The 27,852-nt window shown below is 38.4% G+C and overlaps 1 protein-coding gene across 2 annotated transcripts in view; it reads right to left on the reverse strand.

Moving 5' to 3' along the window:
• Positions 1–208: 208 nt before the first annotated feature.
• TMEM200A (transmembrane protein 200A) overlaps positions 209–27,852 on the reverse strand; it is a 59,703-nt gene continuing 32,059 nt past the window's right edge. The window contains exons 2-3 of one of the 2 annotated variants that reach the window (XM_063290745.1): positions 10,446–10,565; positions 209–2,085 (exon numbers count right to left, since the gene is read on the reverse strand). In XM_063290745.1, coding sequence (XP_063146815.1) covers positions 591–2,069 — 1,479 coding nt within the window. In that variant the 5' untranslated portion in view covers positions 2,070–2,085; positions 10,446–10,565 and the 3' untranslated portion in view covers positions 209–590. Of the gene's footprint in view, positions 2,086–10,445; positions 10,622–27,852 lie in introns of those variants that run through there. The other variant, XM_063290754.1, reaches the window with a different exon arrangement.

Raw genomic sequence — 27,852 nt, forward strand, 5'->3', positions numbered from 1 at the left:
ATCCAGAAATGTATTCTGAATGCACCTCAAGTATCTCTGTTGATTCTACAAATGATACTAAATATGGCCCTGGTACTGCAGATTTTGCATCTGCTTCCATCCTGAGCCAAAAAATACCATTCTTAAACTTATAGTCACCGATGGTTCTGAACACTGAAACTTATTCAACTGTACCTTTAACTATGAAAAACAAAACGAAACGAAAGATCCTTATGTAGAAACAAAGGAGAAATTACTTGGAAGCAATTTGGATTTGGGTCACTCAGATATGCTGAACAATGATAGTGTATGGTATAGTAGCTGTAAATTAAGACATTATCAATTCTTGATCTACCATACACTTGCCACCTAATGCAATCACTATCCAAATAACATTATGCCAGGGCCATGTTTTCATGAACAAGCTGCTTAATATTAAACTTTTGGCATTGCAGTGATGAAAAAATATTTGCAAACACAAGGCAATTTTAACCAGAGAGAAATATTCAATAATAACAAGGTTGCACTGAAAAATAAATGAAAGGGTGGGTCAGAACGTTTATTTTATAAAATAAATACTGGCAAATATATTAACTGTGGTTGTCTAACCATCAAAATCTTGTTTCTGAAGTTCCACGCTTTAAATTGTTACTCAAAAATTCATCATGCTCAAAACTCAAATTATTGTGAGATCTGGAAATCATCAAAAGCTTTTCTTTATTAGTAAAGTCCTTCTTTGCTGGAGCTGATGGTACGAGAAGCCTGTCCATAGGGTCTTCCTTGTTTTCTAGTTTCATATAACCTTTACTGTTATTCCGGTCCAGTCGTGGCCAACTTGGATGTTTTCTTTGTTCAACTTGGACAGTGAGAGTAGAAGGACCCCTATCTAAATCTAGGGATTTTGAATGTACAGACAACAGATGCAAAGAAGTGTTGGACCCAAACTGTTTTCTGGCTGCACCAGGTGATAAGAGCTGTCCAGTGCTGGCTCCAAGAGTCATTGAAGATTTGAACTGATTGAATGAAGAGTCTCCATATAAATTGTTGCGTGGCATCAAAGCATTGGCAGGTTTGTAGCTATCACTGGTATTCATTAATGGAAGAGCTAAAGAGTCCATGGACAAATTTCTAGGTCTGTCTCTACTCCTTGATGAATCCTCAGTGATATTGTCAATAATTGGCTCATCAATAACACAGTTATTTAGTTTAATTACAGGTAACGTGAAAGCATTAATGGAAGATGACACAATTGATTTTGTTTCACACTTTAGAGAGCCACTGCTTCTTTCATCCTTTGCTTTTCCAGAGTGAGGGTAAAGGCCAAAGACTGAACCAGAGCGTTCCATCAGCAAAGGTGACGTAAGATTTGTGGATGATTTCTTGGCCTCATTTTTAGCAACTTCATCCTCTTCATCATTGTTAACCATTTGAAAGTTGCTTGCAAAGCCTGAGAAAGGAGCAATTGTATTTGCAGCCAGACGTGATGCACAAGAGTTTCCACCATGCTTGATATCATTCTCTCCTGCTGAGCCTGTGTAGGCCCCATTCAGCTGCTTTTGCTCACTGATTCTCAGAGTATGTACGTCAATTACAGTGGAATAGATGTCCCTCATGTGTATGATTTTTGTCTCCTTGTCCCGGTTTTCATGCAGCATGGCATTTGCACAAATAAAAATAAATATTCCAATCCCCATAGTGAAAGGCCCCAGCATTTTCATTTTATCAGAATGTAAATGCTGCTCAAGGAAGCGCATTATAAACCCATCTCCTTTTCCTACTACCTGAGTCTCGTTTAGCAACAAGCTGTCTTCAGGCTCTAGGAATGGGTCTTTTTGAGGCCAGTAACCAAGAATGGCCATAGCAATTCCCAAGAAAGAAATCAGCACTCCCAGGACAAGGAAGAATCCCGATGGGGAATACAGCCGGATTTTGCCTCGGACTACAACCACATCTGTCCTCGGTCGACGCTTAACTGGTTTCTGTTCTTCAGGAGCTGGTGATGTTGCGAGATTGAGGTGATGCTGGGATCTGGCAGAATCTTGCCTTTTTAAGGCAGCCAGTCCTGTTATGACTCCCCCGGTAGCTATCATAATTTTCTACTTTGATCTGGAATTGAAAACAAAAACAAAAGACTCCAGAAAGTTACAACAGGCACTAAATATGAAGCATTCAGTACTATCCCTTTAAAACTCTGTAACTCTAACCTGTAATTTAGTACGCTAAGAACTCTTCATAATACAAAGCACTGTGTTCTTCATAATATATGCTGAATATATTCCGCAGCTGCCTTACGTAATTATAAAAAAATCATTTCAGTTGTAAATCAATACATGGATTTTCAGCAGAGCAAAGAAGCAACTAGAATGCCCGTAATAATGAAATGTCTGTTCAGTAGTAAAATCCCTTATCTAGAAAAATCAGTAACAGAGAAGAATATGGACCTTTAGATGCCAGTCTTGAATGGAACTGTGATGTTATTACTTGGTTATTTCATACGACTCAAGTCATCAACATACTGGATCACAAGATCTTTCTATGCAGGACCATACACTGCAGGCGCTGCTTCATACAAGGATCTCATGTGCCTAACCGATGGTTGGAACTGTGAATTCACCAAATGTCTGGGGGGGAAAGAGTAAAACCTAGATTCAGTAGTTGCATTTTTAAATACACGTCTCATGGGATCATACCCATCAACTTTATTTGTTCACTATGAATATGACACAGGTGTTAAGTGTGGGCAGCCTTTCTTCCAACACCATGGCATTCTATTTTTATTTCTAAGTAAAGATTGCCTTTGATGCATCAGAACAAATGTATTTTAGAGTGAAATCAAAACATTTTTATCTTTCAATTTGTGTTATACAACAGCATCTGCATGATAGATTCCATTAACCTAGACATTGTGCTACTTAAAGTTAGGGCATCAATTTTTCATGAGCATTGGACAACCACTATGAAGTCTCTATTTCATATAGGCAGGATGAACAGGTATAGAACTCTGCTCTGATTTAAAACCTGATTTGTAATAGCAATAAGTGTATTCGTAATGATATTAACTCGTTACTAGCTTTTTAAAAAAAATTTGGAAATGAGGGAATATATGGTATTCTATATACAAGAAATGGAGAGTTATAGTAATGGTCTGCATTTCTAAAATCTGGAGTAGATAAACCAGATGGAAATTGTTGTCTGTTTACACCCTGAAACCATCTTCCAGCTTCAGCTGTATACAATCAGGTATGCATAGCAACTAACGGAGCTACATGGAGATAGTCAAGCTGTGACACTCACATGGGTGCATCATGTACAAAATGTGCTTTTGAAGTAGGAGAGTAGCATGCATGTACACATCTGACTAAGACCATTAAACTATAATAAAGCAACTCAGCTAGGTACCCCAGAGTAAAAACGTCTGTCATATCGTGCTTGAGAATGCAGGTAGGAATTCAGGGTAGTTGGACATGTATCACAACACAAAACAGAACATGTGTGAGAGAAGTGGTAATAGGAGGTGGTGAAGACAGGAGGGGTTGAGAAAAAGTGGCACAGGAAGTAAGGAGTATGTAGAAGAAAGCCTGCCTGTTCTGTGTATGATTAGGGTTAGGGTGAACAGGATCCACCCGCCCCCCAATAGTGCATGTGATGCTGTTACATGCATACAAAAGGGACAGAGCTTGTGTGACACTGGTGTCATGCTACAGATGCCACTGCATATCATTAAAGAAAATATTTTGTCCTTCAAACATTAAAAAAATGTTCCTAAGCAATTAAAGGATTTTTGACTTGTGTAAACCGGCGTATCTGGAGTCCCCAAATGGAGGAAGGCTGATGTATATTACCCAAGTGTATTCTGGAGAATTAGAGCATTGGATGTGGCTCTCCTTGCTGAATGTATTAAGAAGTTATTAACTGAGATGGGACTGCATAGGTGTAACAGAGGTGCAAAATCAATGGATGTTTTTTTCTCTTCAGGGATTATTTGCACAAGTAATTAAAGCCTGCCCTTCTCGCCCAGCAAGGAACAGAAACTTATTAAGAACTGACTTAGGAGTGCCATGCAATTCCAGGACACAGTGGCTAATTAATCCAATTAAGAATCAGAACCAAGAAGCAGAAGCTACTTTAAAGAAAAAAGCAAAAAGATACCTCTAATTAAAGGGCTAGTTGGAAGGAAAAACAATAACAGTATTTTGGAAATCCGCGTGGGACAAGTTGATATTGCATGAAGTTTAAGAGCAATATTGGTACAAATCAAGCCTGAAAAAGGCAGAAAACAACACTGAAGAATCTTAAGTTTCATTTCTTTGTAAAAATGATTCCACTGCGAGGAAATAAGCAGTGAGGAAGCAACCATTTTAAATTGCACTAACTTTATCCTTTTAAACAGCAAAGAAGATTTAGCCATTAAAGCTAAATGCATGTCAGATGGTGTAGGGCTGATATAGTAGATTGAAATGAAAGTATGCTTCAATGATTTATATTGAGGAGAGTGAAAAATGAACATAGGAGCAACCCAATTTGCAGGGAAGCATGAAGACAAGATTTCTATGCTGAAACAACTTTTGTAAAACTTGAAACTATCTCTCTTCCTTGCACAGACATTTATTACATGAAGTACAAAGCAGCAGTAGATCAGTGAATTCGAAAGATGGACTGGATTCTGTGAAGTGAATAGCAGGTTGCTGCTCAAAGGACTTTTAAGAAAAAGCTAATGCTGCCTGGAGCAAGCACTGCAGATGCTTAGCAACAAGAGAACACCAACACAGAGCCTACAGACCTCTTGGTAGGCCTGGTACAGCAGGTTGCCATGACAGCAGTAGCACAAGAAGAAAAAGTAGGTATACTGCCGTTGGCCAGCCTCACAGCAGGGGCACAAAATCAGAACTTGGCATACCTGCTACAGATTTACTGAGACTAAAAACAGAGCTAAGGGTGGCACAAACAATCCTAGCGTTGCATACATATTCAAGCGAATTCACACTTTAGGTGGTACCACTACATGTCAGTACTGATTACAATCCACACATGTATACATAAGTAAGAATGGTGACAAATGATCAGGGACACTAGAAAAGGAAAACAGCTTAATGGCAGGCCACACACTTTACCTGCAGAAGACCTGGCAGCTCAGGTATGGCTGGAAAATCCTGCCTCAAAACTTAGAGAGATGCTGCCAGTCAGTGTATTCAGCACTGGGTTAGATAGACAAGTAGCTTGACATGCTGTTCCTTATGCTCCTAAGACATGTGATTTTAACAAGTCCAGTCCTTCCATCCCTTTTCCTGTGCCTTTTCTTTGGACAAGTCATTCCCAGATCTAGTCTGCAGAAACCTGGACAACCAATAGATGGCAGCAAAGAGCTAAGAGTTTTCTATATGTCTTTGCAGCCATTTCATGGTCACCTGGATTTCTACAGCTCAGATATGACCCTGTCATGCCAAAACATAGACCAAAGTCTATATTAATGTGCATCTCTGATTGAATTCCCCTATGACACAGTCTTATGCTAAACAAGTACTGAATTATTCACCTGAAAGACACCTGGTTAGGTCATCCAATGTACATTCTGAATTTGCTTTTGTCTCCAGCCAGCCAGCAAGGACTAAAGTCCATGTGTACTGAAGGCACAGGAAGCCTTGATATAGGGTAAATTTGTATGGTATCAGCCCAGTGGTTATGGGAAATAGAAACTGGGACTACAATTCTCCAAGTGCAAGCCATAAGTAAGCCTGGATTCTCATGTATCCAGACCAAGGGCTGCAAGGAGCTTGGAGGCTAAATCCTATGAAGAGTGAAGAAACTAGGTATGTTTAGCCTAAAAAAGAGAAGGCTATGGGGAGATGTGGTAGCAGTCTTTCAATACATGAACAGATGTCACAGGGAGGATAGTGTGGATTTATTTTCCAGAGCACCCGAGGGTAAGACAAGAACCAGCGGGTGGAAGCTCTACAGTGAGAGACCCAAACTTGAAATAAGGAGGAATTTCCTGTCCATGAAAGCTATTAAGCAATGGAACAACTTGTCTCCTAAGGTTATGGGTGCTCCATCAGTGGACATTTTCAAAAAAACATTGGACAGCCATTTGTCCAGGATGGTATGAGGATCCTGAGTTGGGCAGAGTGGTCAATGAAGTAGGGCAGGAAAAAGAAAAAAGAATGCTATGATTCCATAACATATCTTTCTTTGTAGTGTGTAGTGGTACCAAGGAAGGAAGGAAGGAAGGAAGGAAGGAAGGAAGGAAGGAAGGAAGGAAGGAAGGAAGGAAGGAAGGAAGGAAGGAGATGGTGAAGTTATTGTTTTTAACTGGAAGATAGTAAGTTGAGGAAAGCTATTACAGTGACAGCCTTATTTCACATGTCTGCCTTAAACCAAGTCCAGTTACATGTAAGAACATTGATTGAACATCATTTTTTGTTTCCTGTCCTTTTTCTCTGATATCTTCCTCCTTAGTCCATTTCCCAGTTATATTTAATTTATAAGCTGCTCATGTTGGAAATCTGATTTTTGCTTTTATTTCCCTGTAAACTGCCATGTACATTGATGGTGCTATGGAAAGAACAATAATTATTTCCTGTGTGTTTGAAATTATCTAATTCTTTTTATGCATTTACTGTGGCAAGCACTCAAACTATCATGGTGCCACTTTCAACATGACTTAGTTCTTTGGTTTAGTCCATTTATTGGGGTTTCCATGCATCCTTGCACCATTACATGAACTGAGCACATTTGTGAAATCAAAAGTCAGAATTTCCAGAGTTACTTGATCTGGCTACTTTAGAAGTACCAGAGGAACCTATGTTTCACAACCAGGGGATGATGATATGTTAAAAACTGTAAGGAATACAGTCGTGGGAAAAAGTAAGTACACCCTCTTTGAATTCTATGGTTTTATGTATCAGGCCATAATAAAAATCATCTGGTCCTTAGCAGGTCTTAAAATTAGGTAAAGACAACCTCAGATGAACAACAATACATATTACACCGTGTCATTATTTATTTTACAAAAATAAAGTCAAAATGGAGAAGCCATGTGTGAAAAAGTAAGTACATCCTTACTGCTTCCAAAGGTATTAAGAGGTTAAGTAGCAGCCAGGTGCTGCTAATCAAATGCCCTTGATTAATTGATCATCAGCAAGCGTGTCCTCTATAAAAGCCAAAGTTTTAGGGGTGTGCTGGTCTCGAGCATTCAGGTGTTGTTAATACAATGCCAAAGTGTAAAAACATCAGCAATGATCTTAGAGAAGCAATTGTTGCTGCCCATCAGTCTGGGAAGGGTTATAAAGGCCATTTCCACACAATTTAAAGTCCATCATTCTACAGTGAGGACACTTATTCACAAGTGGATAATCTTTCCAGGAGTGGACGTCCCAGCAAATTCATCCCAAGGTCAGACTGTGCAATGCTCAGAGAAATTGCAAAAAATCCAGGAGTTACATCTCAGACTCTGCAGGCCTCAGTTAGCATGTTAACTGTCAAAGTTCATGACAGTACAATTAGAAGAAGACTGTACAAGTATGGTTTGTTTGGAAGGGTTGCCAGGAGAAAGCCTCTTCTCTTTAAAAAGAACATGGCAGTACGGCTTAGGTTTGCAAAGTTGCATCTGAACAAATCACAAGACTTCTGGAACAATGTCCTTTGGACAGATGAGACCAAAGTGGAGATGTTTGGCCATAATGCACAGCACCATGTTTGGCGAAAACCAAACACAGCATATCAGCACAAACATCCCATACCAACTGTCAAGCACGGTGGTGGAGGGGTGATGATTTGGGCTTGTTTTGCAGCCACAGGACCTGGGCACCTTGCACTCATTGAGTCAACCATGGACTCCTCTGTATACCAAAGTATTCTAGAGTCAAATGTGAGGCCATCTGTCTGACAGCTAAAGCTTGGCCGAAATTGGGTCATGCGACAGGACAATGATCCCAAGCACACCAGCAAATCCACAATGGAATGGCTGAAAAAGAAAAGAATCAAGGTGTTGCAATGGCCCAGTCAAAGTCCAGACCTCAACCCGACTGAAATGCTGTGGTGGGACCCTAAGAGAGCTGTGCATAAACAAATGCCTGCAAACCTCAATGAACTGAAGCAACGTTGTAAAGAAGAGTGGGCCAAAATTCATCCACAACGATGTAAGGAACCGATAAGTCATACAGAAAACAATTACTTCAAGTTATTGCTGCTAAAGGTGATTCTACAAGCTATTGAATCATAGGCTGTACTTACTTTTTCACACACGGCTTCTTCATTTGGCTTTATTTTTGTAAAAATAAGTAATGACACTGTAATATGTCATGTGTTGTTATTCATCTGAGGTTACCTTTACCTAATTTTAAGACCTGCTAAGGACCAGATGATTTTTATTATGTCCTGATACGTAAAACCATAGAACTCAAAGAGGGTGTACTTACTTTTTCTCATGACTGTACATTAGAAACAATGAGCACACCCATGCCAATACTGGGGAAGCAAACTTGGTTCATCAGAGACCAACTTTCATGGGCCAGCCTTAACACTTTGCATGAGGGTATCCATCTCTTTTCAGTCGATTATGATCACATTACCTCAACTCCAATATATCTACGCCCAATATGGAATTTCTTATTCTCATATCTATCTCTCTGCATGAATAAAGCCTGGTGGTTAGTCTGTAATATTTCCCCAGATAGTCCTGGAGGGTTTATATGAAAAAAACTGGTCCACAAGTTTCCATCTAACACTACAGATGTCAAGAGGATAAAGCTAACCAACAGGCTCAGTCAACAAGACCTTTAGACAGCATTTCTAAACACACTATTAACCACCCTTCAGAGGCCATTTTTCTTCAAAAACTGTTAAGTCCTAAATAATAGTTAGTGATGCTTTTTCACACTGTATTTGGTCTTCAAGAAAGTTCTTCAAGCTTTGCATTACCATCAATAATCTCAGTAGGAGGCTATCTGATTAGAAACTGCACTGCTTAAAAGGGAGCATGGGGGAGGGGGCTATTTTACAATGTATACAACACATTTCTCTCTCACTCTCCATCAGCTATGGTTTCCAGTCCAAGTTCACAAAGATAAAAGAATATGAGAATGAAAAATGAAGCCCCAGTAGATCTATAAAACAGAATCAGAACTTATTATCTCTTCTGGGATGAACCTTTTTCTGTTTTATGAAAGTCAACTTTCTCTGTGACCCTTATTTCTCTCACTCTTTCTCTATCAATTGAACACAAGACAAACTATAACTTGAGCTGTACGCAATGACAGGATTCCAATTTGCTTTCTGAGATTTTATATTGCTTCATATTATCTCTGTGGCTTTGGTCAAACCCAGAGTTAATGCAGGCATGTTCTCAAGACTCACTTTTTTAAAAAATAAGGACTATGCATATTTTGCATACAATATCAAGTTAAGTAAAGCAAGGGCCAGTATAGATGAAAAGGAAGTGATGGTTTGGTTCCCAAAATTCATTAGCAGAAAGAAGTTCCTGAAAAGGAACAACTTTCTTCTCCTCCTCCCTTTTTTTTGCATCTACTGAAAAAGATTTCTGTTCATGAATCTTGGGATAGCAGCCTATGTTTTTCTTTTCTTGTGGGAAAAAGGGACTTGCATTGAAAGAATTGTGTAATATTATTTTACCCCCCTCTTTTCTCTGCATGTTGGACTATCTCAACAGGGTCAAGAGAAGTTGTGGCTCTATATTTCCCTTGTGCCCAGCCAGCAGAGTCAATTGCCCAGAATTATTCTAATGTATTCTAGTTCTCTTGTATTTAAATATTAACTATTTCTCCTAATTTTCTTCTGTTTTGTTAATTTTAATTTTAGAGTGTAACAGGGAGACCATGAGTTCCAGTCACTCATTAGGCACAAAACAACCTGTTGACCTTGGGCCAGTCACACTCCTCTTAGCCCTAGGAAGAAGGCAGTGGCAAACCACTTCTGCATATCTTGCCAAGAAAACTAGCAGTCACCCAGAGCCAACACTGACTTGAAGGCACACACAATGGGCAGAAAATACAAATACAGTAAAATATTGCATCAGAAATACTTTAAGAGCAGGTTAGGGAAGCAAGGAATGTGTGACTCTCCTCATGTTCAGCACAAAAATTGTCATAGTAAGGAATCTTACTAGGAATGTCTGCCCTGAAAGAAGAATTCCTCTTTGCCCACTTAAAGTGTAAGATAACTAAAAGGCTTGAGCACTTGTAACTGAGTGACCAGATGATACATTAGATGAGCAAACTTCAGCTGAACATTCTGCTAAGAAGCCCTTCCCTGGCTGTTGATGACAGCACTACCCTGTTGCTAGGGCAGGTAGAAAATACGTCCAAGGAGACCAAGCCATAGAAACCTGACCCATGGCACCTTCTCTCTTTTAACTCAGGCATGTGGAACATTACCTTTTTCAAACCTGACAAGCCGCTGCTGTTCCCTTTCTACTTGCTAACTTCTGCCACCCTCACTCTTGATGTACCTACCCCCACACAGGAACTATTAAAAGACTGTCCTTTCAAACATCTTTTCTCTTCAGAACCATCTGTGGTGGCAATCACATCTTGTTGCCTGTAGACAACCGCTCATCACTATCCAGCAGTTATCTGCAAATGGAACATGAATAAAAACAAAAGGACAACCATTTGGTATGAAGCACAAGCTGTCCCATAGATTGCCCTAAGCTCCTTAAATCATGACACTCTTTTCTATTTTGAATATATATATTCATATATTTTTTTTCAGTCCTGATGTCCACATCCCAATCTGGTAGTTACGCTTTTACCACTACAAAAACCACAACCACAAAATAAAAGTGGAAGTGGGGGTAGGAATTAGTACCCAAGGGCTGAGGACACTTTTTCATCCATCATGCCTTCAAAAGCAAGTTAGAGTAATCAAAACACCACATTCATCTTCCTTAAATAAGGTTAGCAAAAGCTGTTCCTGAAGACCCACCTGCCTTTTATTCTGCAAAGAGCATAATTGCTTTTCTCTTACTCTAAAAATGGCAGCTCACAAAGCACTTCAAGCCTCAAGAGCTACAGCATTCATAACAAATCAGCTGAGGAGGGGCAAAGAGGCAAAGAGAATAACAGCACAATACGGTAGCTTAAAGGCAATTATAATTGCTCTCTTCCCAAGCAGGAACACCAGTGTCAAAAGATACACACCCTGTATAATTCCAAGCTATTTAGGAATATGGACGTGAATATTATTACAACAGTGTAAACAAAATTAAAGGTCAAATGCACATCTTACCATAGACTTCCTATTTGGCTGCTATTTAACCCTTCCCATCTCAAGATTTTTCCCTTTTGTTTCTCCTTCTAAATAACAGATTTGCAAGGGCAAATAAAAAACAATTAGATGGGCACACCTTTAAAGCAACAAACATACCATTGGTGGTTTTACAGTAGGTGGTAGGTGAAGTCAGATCTAGTAAGACCAAGGAGCCTATGTGTTATGTGTGATTACCAAAATCAGATGGCTGCTTTGTGTCTCAGCAATGATTAGCTGTTCCTCTTCTAGTTCTACTGTTATTCACTATATCCCATTGAATGATTAGTGTGCATAATTAAAGCTCGTCATTTTCACTGCTCAGTGCTTCACTTCTCTTTTAGTATCAAAATCTTCCTCCATCCTCAGTTGTGAATCCCATGCATCTACCATCCATTATCCAATTATAAACTTGTCATCACTGAGCCAACATTTAAATGGAGGAGACATATCTAATATTAGTATCCTGATGCATATATCCTGTATAATAGACAGAGACAGAGATTTCAGCCTTCCCAATGTAATCCAGATGTTTGGACTATAGCTACTTTCATTCTGAATGTGAGGACCACCAAATTATGGATTTATATTTTAACAGACCTGTAACTCAAATGGAAAAAAAAATATTCAAGTTTCCAATTATTAGGAAATACACATGTTCAGGAAAGCAAAAAGATAGAATGGAACAATATAGAAATGTAAAGTGAACATTTAAAACTGCAAAAGTGCCATAATTACATATAAGTTACGTATTTATATTTATATTCCTTTTTCTAAGGATTGCAGGTACCGCACATGGTTCCTATTTTATATTATCCTCAGATTAATCCTTCAATGGAGTTTATGCTGAAAGCTGATGATTCTTCAAGGTTCCAGAGCATGGTTGAATTGAGATTTGACTGGATACTCAAGATTGTAATTTGATGCTAGCAAGTACACCAGTCGGTCCTCTTTAATCAGAGTGAATAATCCATGTACTTAAACTGTAAAAGCAGGCTGGTCAAATTATGCATTGTTAGATTTGACTGTTTATTAGCTATCATGAATCTAATTCTAAGGGCATAATAGTTTAGTTACCTGTAGATATAATCATAGCAAAGCAATCTGGAAAGACAAATTACAAAATTATGAATAAATGGAATTCAAATCTAAAATGTGAAGGAGGCCACAGCAAGCACAGAGACAAATTATCTGAAAAATTATCTTCAGTCTGAAAATAAAAATTAAAATGCCCTTACAAAAATTCATAATACTTTTGACAAAACTGTTTATTGGCCACAATTCCATAGATTATACTACCTATGCTCACAGTACCTGATGTTTTGTGCTATATTTATTCTTTTATGCCCTACTGTTTTCATTATTTCAACACACACATCAGAGAATCTCTTATGCAGCCTCAACATTGCCAAGCACAGATGGTCTCATTTAATAAAACACAGAGCACTATAAAGTGAGGATTGAGAATACTGGATGACTTGATACACATCTGCACCTACTAACAATCAAACTGATGGCCAGATTGCTGTAAAAATCTGCTGTGCAAGATAAAAGGGAACAGAGCTACAGAATGGATTGGTTCCAGAGCTTTGAATAGGATTAACTTGGCTCCTCTTATTTAATGTCCAGAATAACCTTCCTCTTCGGACTATAAACTCCTCTCCCTCTATTAGTTTATGTACTCCCTGCCATTTCACACCTGCCTAGCAAAAGCACCCTTGTGTAATGGGGTACAAAGGAGGAATTGACAGGCTGCCATTGCCATCTATTCCTTTTTAATTGGCTACAATTTGAAAACATTTTATATGTAAGATGGTGGCTTAGACCCTATTCTATAAGCCACTGCAGTGACACCATAAAAGGACGGCTTCGCTTTGACAAAGCTTCTAATAAACCACCACTGGAAACTACTTTGCAAAGCAGCAGTGGTCACCTCCTTTCTAAGGCTGAAGTGATCCTGTGGCTTCACTTCAGATTGCTTTGGGACTTTTCTCAGCTTTTTGCACTGAGTTCAGGTGGCACAACAAGTCCAAGGAGCCTCTCTGGTGAGCTCTGTGGATCAAGGTCAAGAGAAATCTTTGTGAGCAAGTGGCGTAGGAGAAGATTCAGAGGAGCCTTCTTCTCTAGTGATAGCTAAGGGGTCTTCCAGGCTATATAGTATATGGTATATAGTATATACAAGCCAATGTGGTATAGTAGTTAAGATGCTGGACCAGGATTGGGGAGATCCAAGCTCTAATCCTCTCCTAGGCACAGAAGCCAGCTGGGTTGGGTTTGAGCCAGTCACCCTCTCTCAGCCCTAGGCTGGGAAGTCAAAAAACATCTATCTACCAACCCACATTTTAAAAATTATAGTCCATGAACTTCACTGAAGACACTTTCATCCTGCAGCAGATAGACTTAGGCTGATAAAAATAATACAGTAATATATCTCTACATTACTACTGAACAGTGAATTAACCTAGCCCATAGAGAATCATATTGCCTGATCTTGCCTTTCCTTTGCTACAAAGCTAATTCAAAGGTTGAGGATGCACAATTTTGTTAAGCCAACCTTTAGGCACAAGTGTTTCTCCAAGAGTATTTATTTAATCATCTCAATCAGCAAAAGCTCAACTTATCCAAAGTTCTTCATAGATCAAAAGATTCCAGGTTTTGGAATATACTTTAACCTTTTTAACCCTTATTTCCAAGAACCTGATTTACCATACAGATAATACCAATAAATGGACATGCCCATGTATACCATAATTCCTTCTCAACTTCATTACATCTCCAGCAGAGAAAGGATAAGTCAACCTTTTTGAAGGTTCCACTTTGCTGTGGCTTAATGGCTACTATTACCCAAAGAATGGTAACAGTTCTACTTCAATATGCTAATGTGACCCTTTCAAAAATAGACTTCAAAAATATGAATGACTGTTTTTCTCCTTATTTATTTATTATTCAAATTTATATAGCCACCCATCTCATGTATTTAACTCTGGGCAGTTTACAAACAGTTAAAACATAGCAAAACAACTGGCCAATACAAGAATTTAAAACAATACAAAATACAAAAGCATATAAAAAACCATAATAATTTCCCTGCATGCACAACTATTTGGACAGAGTTTAAGGTCAAATTACCTTTGATACCCAATACGTACCTGACCTTTGTAATTTTGGAGTAAGCATGGAAGTCACAATGCAGACTCGGGATTAGACATGCAAGGTGGAAGTGTTAATTTTAAATCTGATCCTCAACTACTTTGTTCCAAATCTACTCCCATAAAAGCTGACCTCCCACAGTGGTTTCTGGATTCCTACACATATACTTAGCTTAAAAGTTTAATAAACAAAGAGGATAAATTATATAATTAAGAAAAGTTGTCATTTGAAAAAGAGGGGTTAGAGTCAATCTTGCTTCAAAGCTGCACTATCTATTCAAAACACGTGGAAATGAGCTGTGATTATTTGGTTCAGGGGGTGTTTTTTGTATAAGGGCACACACACATATAAATGCTTTCCAAAATGCAGTGCCATCTTGAAAACTGGCAGCTACTGGAAGGTATTTGACTTCTAATGTCTCTAGCTCACAGCTGCCCAGATTCTATTTGGATGATTTTGCTACAGATGCCATGGACCAGATTTGCATTACATTTAAATCAAATCTATGCAGCACTATAGGCTGCATTTTCTGTCCCGCTGATGTGCCAGTGGAATGGCTATTAGCCCCCCATTAGCAGCCTCCAGCACACTCTCAAAACTACTTTGGCTGATTCTCCAGAGAAAATTGGAAGGGCAGGGGATGTGGTAATATAGAGGAGAGAAAAAAGGAGTCCCATTGCAAGGTTTGTGATTTCTCCTGGTATTATTATTGTTGGAGCAGGGCATTTCACAGAACAAAAGAAAGAACTATGACCTTGTAAAGACCAATAAACGCATGACAGCATTAGCTTTTGTACACTAAAATCCACTCTCTTCTGGAAAAGCTCATGTCATAACAACTTTGTTACTGTTTAAAGTACCAAAAGGTTTTTTTTTTCCTGAAAGAGATTTCCTTCAGATGAAAACTGAAAACTGACAGAGAACAGACTAGAATAAACTTTATTAAGATTAGCAGCAAGCACAGAAAACAGAGAGAGAAAAATACTTTTTCTTCTTTCAGCTAGTCTTCCTATGATGTATTATTGCTAGTCCCATGCAACTCTATTATGTTGGTGAAAAATATATATATAAAATTTTCATGAAATAACAGGTACTATCTTAAAAATTTATAACCTAATCCATTCTATTTTAAAACAGATTTTAATGTTCCCCAAGTTTTGATGTTCAGTAAGTTTGAGTCTCCTTTTTAATAATGATGTATTTAACTGACAAGTGGTTTATAAAAAGACAGAATTGCTAGATACTTTAAATATTCAAAGTAAAATAACACTGTAATATAAGCACCAACATAACAAAACGCCAGACACAAATATAAAGAGCTAACATAACATTCCAGTTCAATCCAGTTGGGTAACATATACCTAAAAATTGGGTGTAAGCATAAGTTAAAAACAATTGTGATCATGTTAAATCAATTTATTAAAACAACTAGTACCTTCTCCACAGTTCTGAATACAATCCAGTTCCAGTGCCCAAATAATATTGAATATATAATTCTGATGTTTCTCCCCTCTCCTGTGATTCCATTTCATGTTTTATTCTGTAACACTTTCTCACCAGCCTCTGGATTTTTATGTTCTCTAAATCCATGATGTTTAATATGCGAAAAAAAAAAATCCATTGCTAGATGATCTTCCTTAAAGCAGATAGACAGTACAAATTCCAGGCAGCGTTATAGAGAAGCAGAGGGTTTGAACCAACCTAAGTTACACTTGGTTCCCACTGAAATAAATGGGACATGTTATGACTAACTTGAACTATTAATTTCAGTGGATGAAAATAAGGACAGTAGAATCTTCCTCATCTTTGTACTCAGTAAGGAAGGGAAAGATACAAAGTTGGCTTCCTTCAAACAGTTCCCAATGACTTGTAGCATTGTTTCTCTAGGACATCCCTGTTCAGCGTCTTGAAGCAATGTTTTCCAGTGAGCCAGACTATGAATGAACATGTGAAACACATCCAGTTGCATGAAAATAGTGAGCGAGAATAAGTAATTGGGATTCCAGGCAATAGCCATGGGCTGGACGTCCCTTCCCAGCAGGCAGCCTTCCCATGGACATGTGTCCCCTAAACAACTTACCTGGGGAAAATTGGGCTGACATAGGTTGTGCACTTCTGGTTTAATTAGTTTCAAAATGAAGCAGACATGTAAAACCACTGGGGAAGCAACCAAATATCTAACAGACGCTCTAGTGACATTATTATAAATAGATGTTCAATCACAGACAGTCAAATAATTTCATCTATAACATGCATCACACACAACTTCATTTTCAAGTTTGAAATGATTAATAGTAAATGTAGCCTGATCCTGAGCTGGCATCTCAAATCTAGGAAGGAATTAGTGAGGAATGTAAATTCTGTCAGGCTTCAAATATTGCAGGAATATATTTCTGAAGCAAGAGCAAACACAACATATCCTATTTTTGAGGTTTTCAAATTCCTGCTTTTCTTATTAAACATTATATAGCAGATACTGCCTAAGCTGTTAGAACCCTGTTTCGTCCAGCATTCTGTTTCCACATAGGGGAAAAGCGGATGCCAGCAGAAACACACACTTCTACTCATATTTCCAAGCAAGTGGTATTGAAAGACGTAATATATTGCCATCAAGACTACTAATTGAGAGTATTTTCCTCTGTGTTCATTTTAATTCCCATCAATCTATGCTAGCAAAATCTACACTGTGAGTGACATGCCATGTGAAGGCCTTCCTTTTCTTTGTCCCTGAACTTTTTCCCAGTCAACTTCATTAGAAGATGGCTATAGGAACCAGGGCCATCAATGTGGTTCCCCAATTACTTTTCTGAGGGTCTCCTTTGCTGTTTTGAGGCAGGAAACACCCACAACCTGTAGTGTAAGCCTTAACATAGGCTTAAAGCTTAAAAAACTCTCCAGTAAAAGCTAGGAAAAAACAGCAATCCTACTCCCCCACTACTCATGTGGCCCTTGATTCCTCCAAGATGTATTAAGTGCAGCCACTGAAAGGCTTTACCCTTGAGCTTGAAAACTTCAGCTTGAGTGTTTCATTTTCAGCAGATCAAGAAAGCTCAAATGATTACAGCATCAAGGAAAATCCAGGAGAGAAATTTGCTTTAAATGAATCCCTCCATTTATTCCATAAGCAGGCAATGGGTTCAGCCTTGAGGGCTGCATCTGATGCCAAACCAGGTATCAGGGCTACACATGTGTGTGCACACTCATAAACTACCTGCAGATTGTCAAGGAAGGAAACAGCAAGGAAACAGAACACATCCTCACAGGCCACACTGAAGCCCTTCAAGAGCTACAGGTGACTTTTGGGATGCAGATGATCCATCTGTGGTCTAATCCAAGTTCTTCTGAGTCAAGGATAACATACCATTTTTGACTGACGTGCTGATGGCTTCTTTTAGTAGATGGTGGGGCCTGGTCAATGAACTAAATTTCATTTCATTTCATTTACATTTAAATATCATAAAAATGAAATAAAATTAACCTGATAATTTCTAGTCAGGTATTTAACAATTTATCTTCTTTGCTATTAAATACTATATTACAATTAAAAGTCGATATTCAAAAAGTACCAGCTCCCCAAAATGTCCAGGAGAGTACTCAAAGCTTTTGGATATTTCATGCAACCCTGGGGCTTCAGGATGTGCATATTTAATCTGTCCCTTAAATTCACCACTTAAACTTTCCCTCACAAGAGTATGAATGCTTAAAGAATCAAACCTCTTTTTTCCCCAGTAGCTCAAAGCATGTAGTCAGAAATGAATCAGCAGATTTTAAATCAGAGTGTTATATTAAGAATTAAAGCTGCAGACCTATACGAGTTGAATTGAGTTGGATTTTCTTCAAGTAAAACATTCACAGGACTGGACTGCACAACTAATTTTAAGTCAGTCCCATTGTTCAGCATTTCTGCTGTTTTTGGCAAACCATTAGGAAAAGCTTCAAGTCAAATTTATTTTTGTTCAGAGAAGAGATATTGATACAATATTGTGAAATAGCAACTATCTCTTATCCTGCACACCATCAGGTCACAGATTAATTTTAACATTTCCAAAATTGTAATATGCAAACAAACAAACAAACAAAAACCCAAAAATCTAGGTTTCTGCAAAGAGCAATATGGTGCACTGTTTCGTTTCCATTTTCAAAGCAATTTTCTATGGCAATATTTTCATTAACATAAGTCATGTTTACAATTGTGATTTTGACTGACTTCGAAGTTGTGAATTGATATTGGCAAGCAGTGCTTGTAAGAAAAATGCTGTAGCCAAATTAAGCATGCGAATGCTGATACTGTACATGTTAACTATATTGCCTGTCCTTTCTGAACAGGCACACCTGCTTCTGGAAATGTGACTAGGCAGAAGAGCTTTCCTGCCACTAGCTTCAAATACATTCCTCTAGTGCTTTTTTGTTCTTGAAGCATTCTAAGTGAGAAATACTGAAGGATGCATGCACATCTGTGTTCTTTGTTCATCCTTCCCTGCAAACAAGTCAAGCACTTCTCAAAAGGCTTGACTTGTTTGGAAAAAGGAAAAATAGATCAGTTTCCCTTCAGCCCCAAACCTTCTTTCTCCATCAAGAGTTCCAAAGTAAAAGCATATTGAACTGGATACTGAGATACTAAACTCTGCACTCCCCATTTATGCATTAAATTATACCCATTTTTTACTTTCAGCATCCTCACAGAACCTACTGTCCCAGTAGCTTCAACCCAGTAGCATCCTATATTTTCTGAAGAAAAATCAGTATACTGGAAATAGAAGGGTGGAAAACAGTATCAAGAAATGCAGAAGTGGAATGCAAATTTGTTGCATCACTACTTCATTTAAAGTTGCTGGATTGATCTAATCCAAGCCAGATGAGACATTAACAGGAACTCATTCTCTGCCCACCTGCCACTATACATGCATACACTGCCTGCTTCTGCAGCAATGTTTGATTGTGGGGGACTTTAAAATGTTGTCTGAAGCTTGTAGTAAGAACAATCTGAAAATGTTACCTATGCTATTTTATGAAGGACAAGGTAGCCTGAATAGAAGCAAGTATTTTCAAGAGGATTTTGCTCTGTGACTAACTGCTTTGATGATGCCACTGTTGAAACGTGTAGTTGGATTTTGTTGGAAATTATCACTGGGAAGCTATTTCCCCACTACCAGTCTGAGATAGTCACCATTTTTAGACACTTTTGAAACAGTCTTTTCCAATGCCATGCTCTGAATAGGTGAAATAATTGATATGGGTGGTCTAGATAGATCTTTTTTAAAGATATGTGCTATGTCATTCTTGTCTTTCTTGTCCACATGATATGAGTAGAACGGTTACCTATATCTCTAACACCCCCCCCCACCACCACAGGTCCTCTATGTGTAGCAAATATATCTAACATACAAAAAAAGTCATATGAACCCTTATTTTACATTCATTATATTAGGACTATCAGATCTGGACTGTAAAAATCCAGTCCATGACCAGAGGGCGAGAGATTTAGACTTTTCTGTCTCTTTGCTGCAGTCTAGTGGTTGTCTGGATTTTTGGACCTCAAATCTGGTAACCTTAAGAATGTAAACAGGACAGCCTAGCTTTATCCTGCACCCTTTAAAAAATAATAGCTGAAATAATATGGTAGATCTTTTAATAAGCCTTGTAACCACAGATCCTTGCTCAACCATTATGGAACATTTAATGCTTTAAAACTGTCAGCAGACTGATGCATTTTCAACTGGGCAAAGGTTAATCTTTGCCATGTATAAATCAGGTCTACTTATGTTATTAATTTTGATGACCTCTACATTTGATGACCTACAAGAAAAGTTGTCAGCAAGGCAGGAGGGAGTATGGAACTGTACTATAACATGGCAGCATAGCATGTCCCCCAATCAAACTTCTGAATGTTATTTATCTCTTTATCATAGTGACGGCATGCAAGGATGAATTTAAATTGAGCACATCTGCAAACAATTTGGCATGAAATCCACTGCCTTGTTAAGGGCCATATCTTCTGTCTGAACATCTGCTCTGGTGGGGAGAAGAATAGCACACCAAATATGGAACCTAATGTTTTCTTATGAAACACTTGCCACAATAAAGATTTTAATAACAGATAAAACATTAATAATTATGTGCAGCTGCACCGTTTTTCTACAATTGTCAAATAACAATTTTCATCTTGTTTGCAGGGGATGTTAATACCAGTTTGTGCCAAGGACCCATCATGTTATTCCCTTTCGGGGTGAGCAATGATATGCAAAGCACAGAGGGCAGGCCAGGGAAATTAAATATACGAGATAAGAAAAGAAAGAGAAAGATAAATCTACTTTACATCAACACAATTTATTATGTCTCTCCATACTTTTCTATCTTTGCAAAGCATCCTTGTTTCCACCATATTCAGAATATTTCATGAATTGTCACTTGTCCTTTTAAATTTCTCACCTATTTCTTTTGAGAATCTCTTCAATTCATTGAACTACAACCTCTTTGGTCACCTTCTTCTTGGCTGATTCACTCTGCCTTTATGTACAGCCACTCCTAGTTTAGTGGCTACCTCATTTAGCGACTGTTTACAAATACAATGGTAATTTTAAAAAAAAATCAATTTCCAACCAATGCACACACTTAATGCCCAAATTTCTGCACCTGACCACAATGCCCGCTGAAGTGAGAGTAATGCTGGCATAGCTGCATGAGAGAACTTTATCTGAACAAGACGGCAGCAACCAGTGATCTTCACAGCATCTCTCTGTCATGTGTTTGCTTAGCGACCATTTTGCTTCCAATTTAAGGAACGGATTGCAGTTGCTAAACAAGGAGAGGCTGTACTTGTTTTGTGGTTCACTCCTCATTCATTCTCTCTATATGACCAAACCATCTGAAGATACTTCTTTCACACTGGTTATTACTTTTCACATGCATTTCATAGCCGTTGATTTTTTATTTCTCTTGTCTTACCATACATGCTTCTTAAGTACCCCTTTCCCATTCCATTCAATTTACTTGTATGTTTCTCCTGGCCTACCCAACACTCACTTCCATATAATAAGGTAAGGGCAGAACCTTATCAATTGCCATTTCCACTTCTCTTGACAAACATTAATTCCTCACAACTGACCACATACTATCCACTTACAGGTCTTAAAATTTATTTATGTATTTATTTATTAAACAGATGCATAAGGCTGCCCAACTCACACACTCCGGGCGGCTTACAGAATCAAAAACCACAAAAACACAACAGACAACCCCGCCGGCAGCAAACACGTTCATACCAGCCACTTGATTGGCTCGGAAGCAGCTTGGGATCCCCAGGCCCGTAGACAAAATCACATCTTCAGGGCCTTCTGGAACAGCAGCAAGGTGGGGACCAATCCCCCTATAGTTTTTGCATTCACTCTTGCTACCTCTCCTTTTGTAGAGGGTGACAATAGTAGCAGTTTTCCAATTATCGACCATCAGTCACACACCAATTAAACAAATTACACAGCCAGTCCATAAGTGGACCCTATCCATATTTTAAAATATCTCTAGTACACAATCTGTAGCTGCAGCCTTGCCATTTTTCAATATCTTCATAGCATTTATGATTTTCTTTTTTTTAGATACAATTAAAGCATTCGTTTCAATTCCACTCTTCAGCATATCACCATAATTCCTATACTGAGGTCCAGTCTGGCGTAGTGGTTAAGGCACCAGGCGGAGACCCTGAATTCTAGTCCCGCCTTGGGCACGAAGCCAGCTGGGTGACCTTGGGCCAGTCCCTCTCTCTCAGCCCTGGGAAGAAGCCAATGACAAACCACTTCTGAATCTTTCCAAGGAAACTGCAGGGACTAGTCCAGGCAGTTGCCAGGAGTCAACAATGCCTTGAAGGCACAAACACACACATTAAAAAAAAAAATCCTATACAAATCTCTGAACTATTTCTTCCAATATTCCTTCACTTCTATTTTATTAAAATCAATTCACTGCTGTTATTTTTAATAACTTTTAAAATTCTATTCAAGAGAGCCAGTTTGGTGTAGTGGTTAAGGCAATGGGGTAAAAACTGGAAGACTGTGAGTTCAGGTCCCGCCTGACGCACAAAGCCAGCTGGGTGACCTTGGGCCAGTCACTTTTACTCAGCCCTAGGAAGGAGGCAGTGGCAAACCTCTTCTGAAAAACCTTGCCAAGAAAACTGCAGGGACTTGTCCAGGCAGTCTCTGAGAATCGGACACAACTGAATGGATTAAAAAAAAATCTATTCACACTTGGAGGCTCCTTCTTTAGACCTATTCATTCACTTTCAAAACATACTTTTCCATTAAAATTGGTCTGCGTTTTCTGTGCCTCCTAATCTATTCCTTTGCTTTTTGCCAAAAATTATACTGAGTTCTTCTATTATCACCATTCACTGGAATATAACATGCAACTATCTCCAGTCTATGGACTCCTACTTTCATATGTACCCATTGCCATTTACTTGACACCAAATATTTTTTTACTCATATTTTAACCTTTCCATTCATAATTAAACCTACTTTCACTTCTCTGCATGTATTCATCAGCTTTTGCTGGCCATTGATTGAATAAATGTTACTACTGCTACTAATTCATCAGCTCCACTCCACAAGATCAGACCACTATCATAGATTTACTACATCTGTCCTTTTTTCTCTTAATTTCACAGATACACAATGTATCTATGTTTCTTTCATTCCTTCTCAAGAGTTGAACTTGACATACAGAAGGCTTTACCTTATTATTAGCATGTTGAATTGTGCTTTGATGGAATGGACCCAACATACAGGTTGCTGCTGTCCTGCTTCAGCAAACTATTCTTACAGAGGGCAGGCTTCTGAGGCCTGGCCTAAAATAGTTTCCAAAGCATCATCAGAGGCATGATTTGTTGATGCTGTGTCTACAGTTTTAGCGCTATTATGGACATACACAGAATACTGTACTCAAAATGAATTCTCTGCAACTGAGCAGAATTGATTCTTCACTTCATTCCATTTATGATTTGGCACTTTAAAGTAAAATTTTGTTATATTCAGGGTTGAAATCTAAGCCTTATGGAAACATCAGGCACAAGCAAGAAAAAAAAGCAAATTCTTGACTTTTAAAACACTGAACGTTTCTGAATATACATGAAAGTACAGTATTTTTAAAAAAACTATTACAATCATAGGGTGGAATCACATGTGTGGGAAAGAGAGAGGGAGACAAACAAGCAGATACAGAATGCAGGCATATACAAAATTATGGGCAGAATGCTTGCTAGTGTTTTAGCTCAAAGACATTGTGCAAAGTCCCTCAAGGGAAGAAAAGTATCTTCACCCAGCGATATATCTTTGCCACAACTTGATGATCTGAGAAACTTCTGAGGAAAACCTTTTATTTATTTGATTAATTTCTATAGCCACCTATCTCAACAAGTGACTCTGGAGTTCTGGAGTCCATCATACCTTTTTTAAAGTGGGTGAAAGCTACTTGGCTTTGAGAGTGCATTTTGCTCTCTAAGCCTGAGAGGTGAGGAAAGTGCAGTGTAAAAGGTAGGACAGAATTAGTTATAATGGACACTTAAACTGATATCCAAAACCATGGGATGTCTTAAGGACAAATGAGAAAAATATTTTTAAGAACCGGAACTCATTTGTTTATACTATTTTGTATTATGTGTTTTTAATACTGGCAACACGCACAAGCCATCCAGAACAGGGCAAAAGTATACGGGATACCCATCTCCCAGCAAAACCAGCCAACCAATTTCCCCAGTGACACACATATAAAAACCTTTGATGATTCACTTACTGCAAAGCTGGCATTCTGGGCCAGTTCCAAGATACTGGTACATATGTGGAATAAACAGCATTCCTAGATTATTTGTGTTTTATAGCATTGGTCCACTCTAGTTTGTAGGGTTGATAAATCTGAATGGTTTTGATATCTTGAATAATGATGCTCTAGGCAGTTTCTAAACATACAGTTTTTTTCCAGAATAGGTGGGATTCTGCCTGAAATAGTAGAAACAAGGCTTCTATGGAAGTTTTATAACTTATCAAGTTCTTATAGTCCTACATAACATATGACTTTGGTTGGTTTGGCTGGCTGGAGATACTGTAAGTGTCCTAAATAGAGTGCTACAGGGTTAATCAAAGTATAATATTGTTCTCACTTATCTCTAACACATCCCACTATTTCTAGCATTAGCATTATTTATTTAAGGGCCCATCGAGCTCTTTATGGCCCCTAAGGAACCATTTTCTCCATGTCCATGATTTTTTGTATCATGCCCTTTGTCTCTGCTTCTCTGGAATGTCAAGTCTTGCACAATCTTTTATTAAACAAGACCGTGTCTATTTTGCTGTAGGCAGGATTCTGGACATAGACAGGCAATTTTTGCTTGGAAGAAGATGCACAGCAACAAAATCTAATCATTAATCTTTTCACTGGCCTTTCCGTTCTGCACTGAATACATCCCGTCCATCACAGAACTGTTTCCTAAAAATAAATGCTAAGTAAACAGACTGTAAACAAGCAGTAATTCTGCGTCTTTAGATTTCAGCAAACAAGATTTTCTTGCGTTGAGCTCCAACATATTCTAAGCAGAGATTCTTGAGCAGCAAAAATGATAAAAGAATCAGTGCATGTGTAAGATCAAAATAAATAGATGTTCCTTCATATTAAGCATGCAGAACCTTATGCATATGGCTGCTCACATTTATCAACTGTTTTTAAAAATCGACAGCTGGGCAGCTGTGGTAGCAGGGATGGCACAGAAGGTCTGCTACCGGAGGCAGACTGATTTAACATGGCAGGAGGTTGCTAACTGAGAGCAACTATCCATCTTTACATTACTCCCTTAATCTTCTGCTTCTTTAATTGAGAGACAGGATGGGCAGAAACAGAAACAAATCAGAGCTGGACTGGCAGAGGTAAAGCCAGTTCTTTTATATTACGTGGGAGGAACAGAAACAGAGGAGTGTAATAATGGGAGAAATAGCTTGAAAGATGACTTTGGCCAAAAGGCTTCCTGTGAATGTGGTACACAGATGTGGGAACAGTTCTGGCAGTTGAAGTATCTTTGAATCCTAGCAGGGGTTGGCCAATTTCGTACTAGATCAAACCAACGTCTGTCAGGCCCATCATTCCATTCCTAAAGCTGCCAGCCAGACGCTCCTGAAAAGCCTGTGAAAGTGTTCCTGTTTGCCCTCAATGCAGGCTTGTCATGAAGGGGTTGCCTGGTTACTACTGGTGAGTAGAAAATGCCCTCAGGGTATCCTGATTTAGAGCTAATTGCCTAGCTGTAAATTAACCCTTTTTATTATGAATATTAATAACATTATAATTTAAAAATTGTCAGTTCAGCGCTGTTTGACTTTCAGCAGTTATTGAACTATGATACTAATACCAGCACCCTTTGCTTTACTAACTATTCATCTGATACCCCTTTTCCCTTCTGGGCCAATAAATTAAGACAATCATAACCAAAGAACACAGTTTTTTCTCCTTTGGGAGGAATGACTGCACCCTTCTAGTTACCTTTTCCTTGTCCTGACACTGTTACAGAGAAAGTAATTAGAGTGAACTCTAATAGCTGTTTGCTTTGCTGCACCTGTCTTAAGAGAAAATAGCCTGAAAACTGCTTGGGCAAGTTTTCTTAGGTTTACTAAAGACTGAATATTGCTCTTTGTTGAACTAACCAATGTGCAGAGAATAAGTTCCTTCACCTGGTGGGCAGAATATAAATTCTACCAAAGTTTGAAATGGCATTAAATGACATCCCATAGCTGAATGCATGAAAGCAGCAACACCATTAACTGAAGCACAAAACAAAGGACCACAAGTCTAAAGGATTGACACCTGTGCTTGTATGTTTTGCAGGTTCTCTTTGAAATAAACTTGCACTCTGCCTGCGGTACATTCTGGTCTACAGTAAACAGACACACAAAGGAAACTTTTAGTCATTCTGGAAAAGTAAAATTTAATTCCTGTATTTTTCCGGAATCTCTGCCAAGCCCAAGCAAATGGCCAGACCACATTTAAACAAGCAAAAGCTTTGGGAGAACACAAAAAGAGTGGCTCCTAGAATTTTGTATTTCAGGGGTTATCTAGTCTAACTTCCAGATGATACAAGAAACCCACTATCTAAGATGTGAAACATAAATGGACTCCTTGATTCTTCCTTATCCTAAACCTCCTCTCAACCAACCAAATTTAATGTGATATATAACATTTTTGTTGATACATCTTTTTCTTATGTTTTTTGAAAATGTAACAAGTTCCTCAGGACCAACAAATGTAACAAGTCTGTAACAAGTTCCTCGGGACCAAAGTTTGAAGACTATAGTTGGACAGTCACAGGGATGGTATTGTCAGGGCAAAAAAGGTGGGAGAACATAACTGGAACAAAGTTGGAGTGGAAGATACAGCACAGCTAGCTGATGATGATCGAGGGTTTCAAACTGGGTTCCACAAGGACTTGTAACTTCGAGTTACAAAGGACTAAGGCAGAAAAAAACCCCAATGTACTCAGCTACAGGCTCCCATCACAATGCTTGTCCATCATTGGCAGAAGTGTGAATGATTATTATGTGGAGAAGTAAACAGTTCACCTCAAGGATTATTTTCCTATTTCATTTGTTAAAAAACATTTTTTAAGTTCCATTAAAACCATTCTACATTTTCTCTGCTTTCAATATAGCCATTTCTTGCTCTGCTTGAGTACTGTGTGGTCTCTTTAGAGCCTGAGGAAGAGTCAGGAAATGATTTGGAAAACATCACCCACATGCTAATTCTTTAGTTACCTGAGAAAATAATAGCCAGCTCTCCTGTTAATGGATGCTCATGAAGAAACTCAAAAGTTTCCACCCAACCAATCTGTATGATATATTGGGCTCTAAAGTAAAAGTAATATACTTACTAAAATGTCTGTAAGTTTATCCTTTATCCTTTCAGCAAATCTTGCAAACGACAACACTGTGGGAATCATGTTTTTGATGAGTTGGCATGAGCCTGACAACTACATTCTTCGCAACTATCCTTTTCTCTATAAATACATTATACAATGTATTTCAATTATTCTCATTTTTTTGGAGAAATTGTTCCCTTATACATATTTCTTTTCAACTACAACCCCTTTCAATTAATCATTCTATCAAGTATCCTTCTTCATAGGTCCTATTGCTTTAACTCCACATGCTTCTTTGGCACTCTGTAATAGAATTCTTTTCACTCTGTTCCAAGCAGCCTCCACATCCACTTTCCTTATGTCTGCTTTCCATTTATCCTGTTAGAAGATTAATCTAGCTTCTGTTTACTTGATGCAAGTTGGTATGAGGAAAGCTAAGGCATTGTTTTGTAATCCATTGTATTCTTCTTAAAAATGTTATTTTCTTTCATCTTTGCTTCTTCTCTCTGAATACTCCTCATTGCAAGAATGGCATAAGGGTCTTTTACATAGATTTTATTACAGGTCTCCTTATTTAGTGATTG

This window comes from Candoia aspera, chromosome 1 (assembly GCF_035149785.1).
Source record: "Candoia aspera isolate rCanAsp1 chromosome 1, rCanAsp1.hap2, whole genome shotgun sequence".
Lineage (NCBI taxonomy): Eukaryota > Metazoa > Chordata > Lepidosauria > Squamata > Boidae > Candoia > Candoia aspera.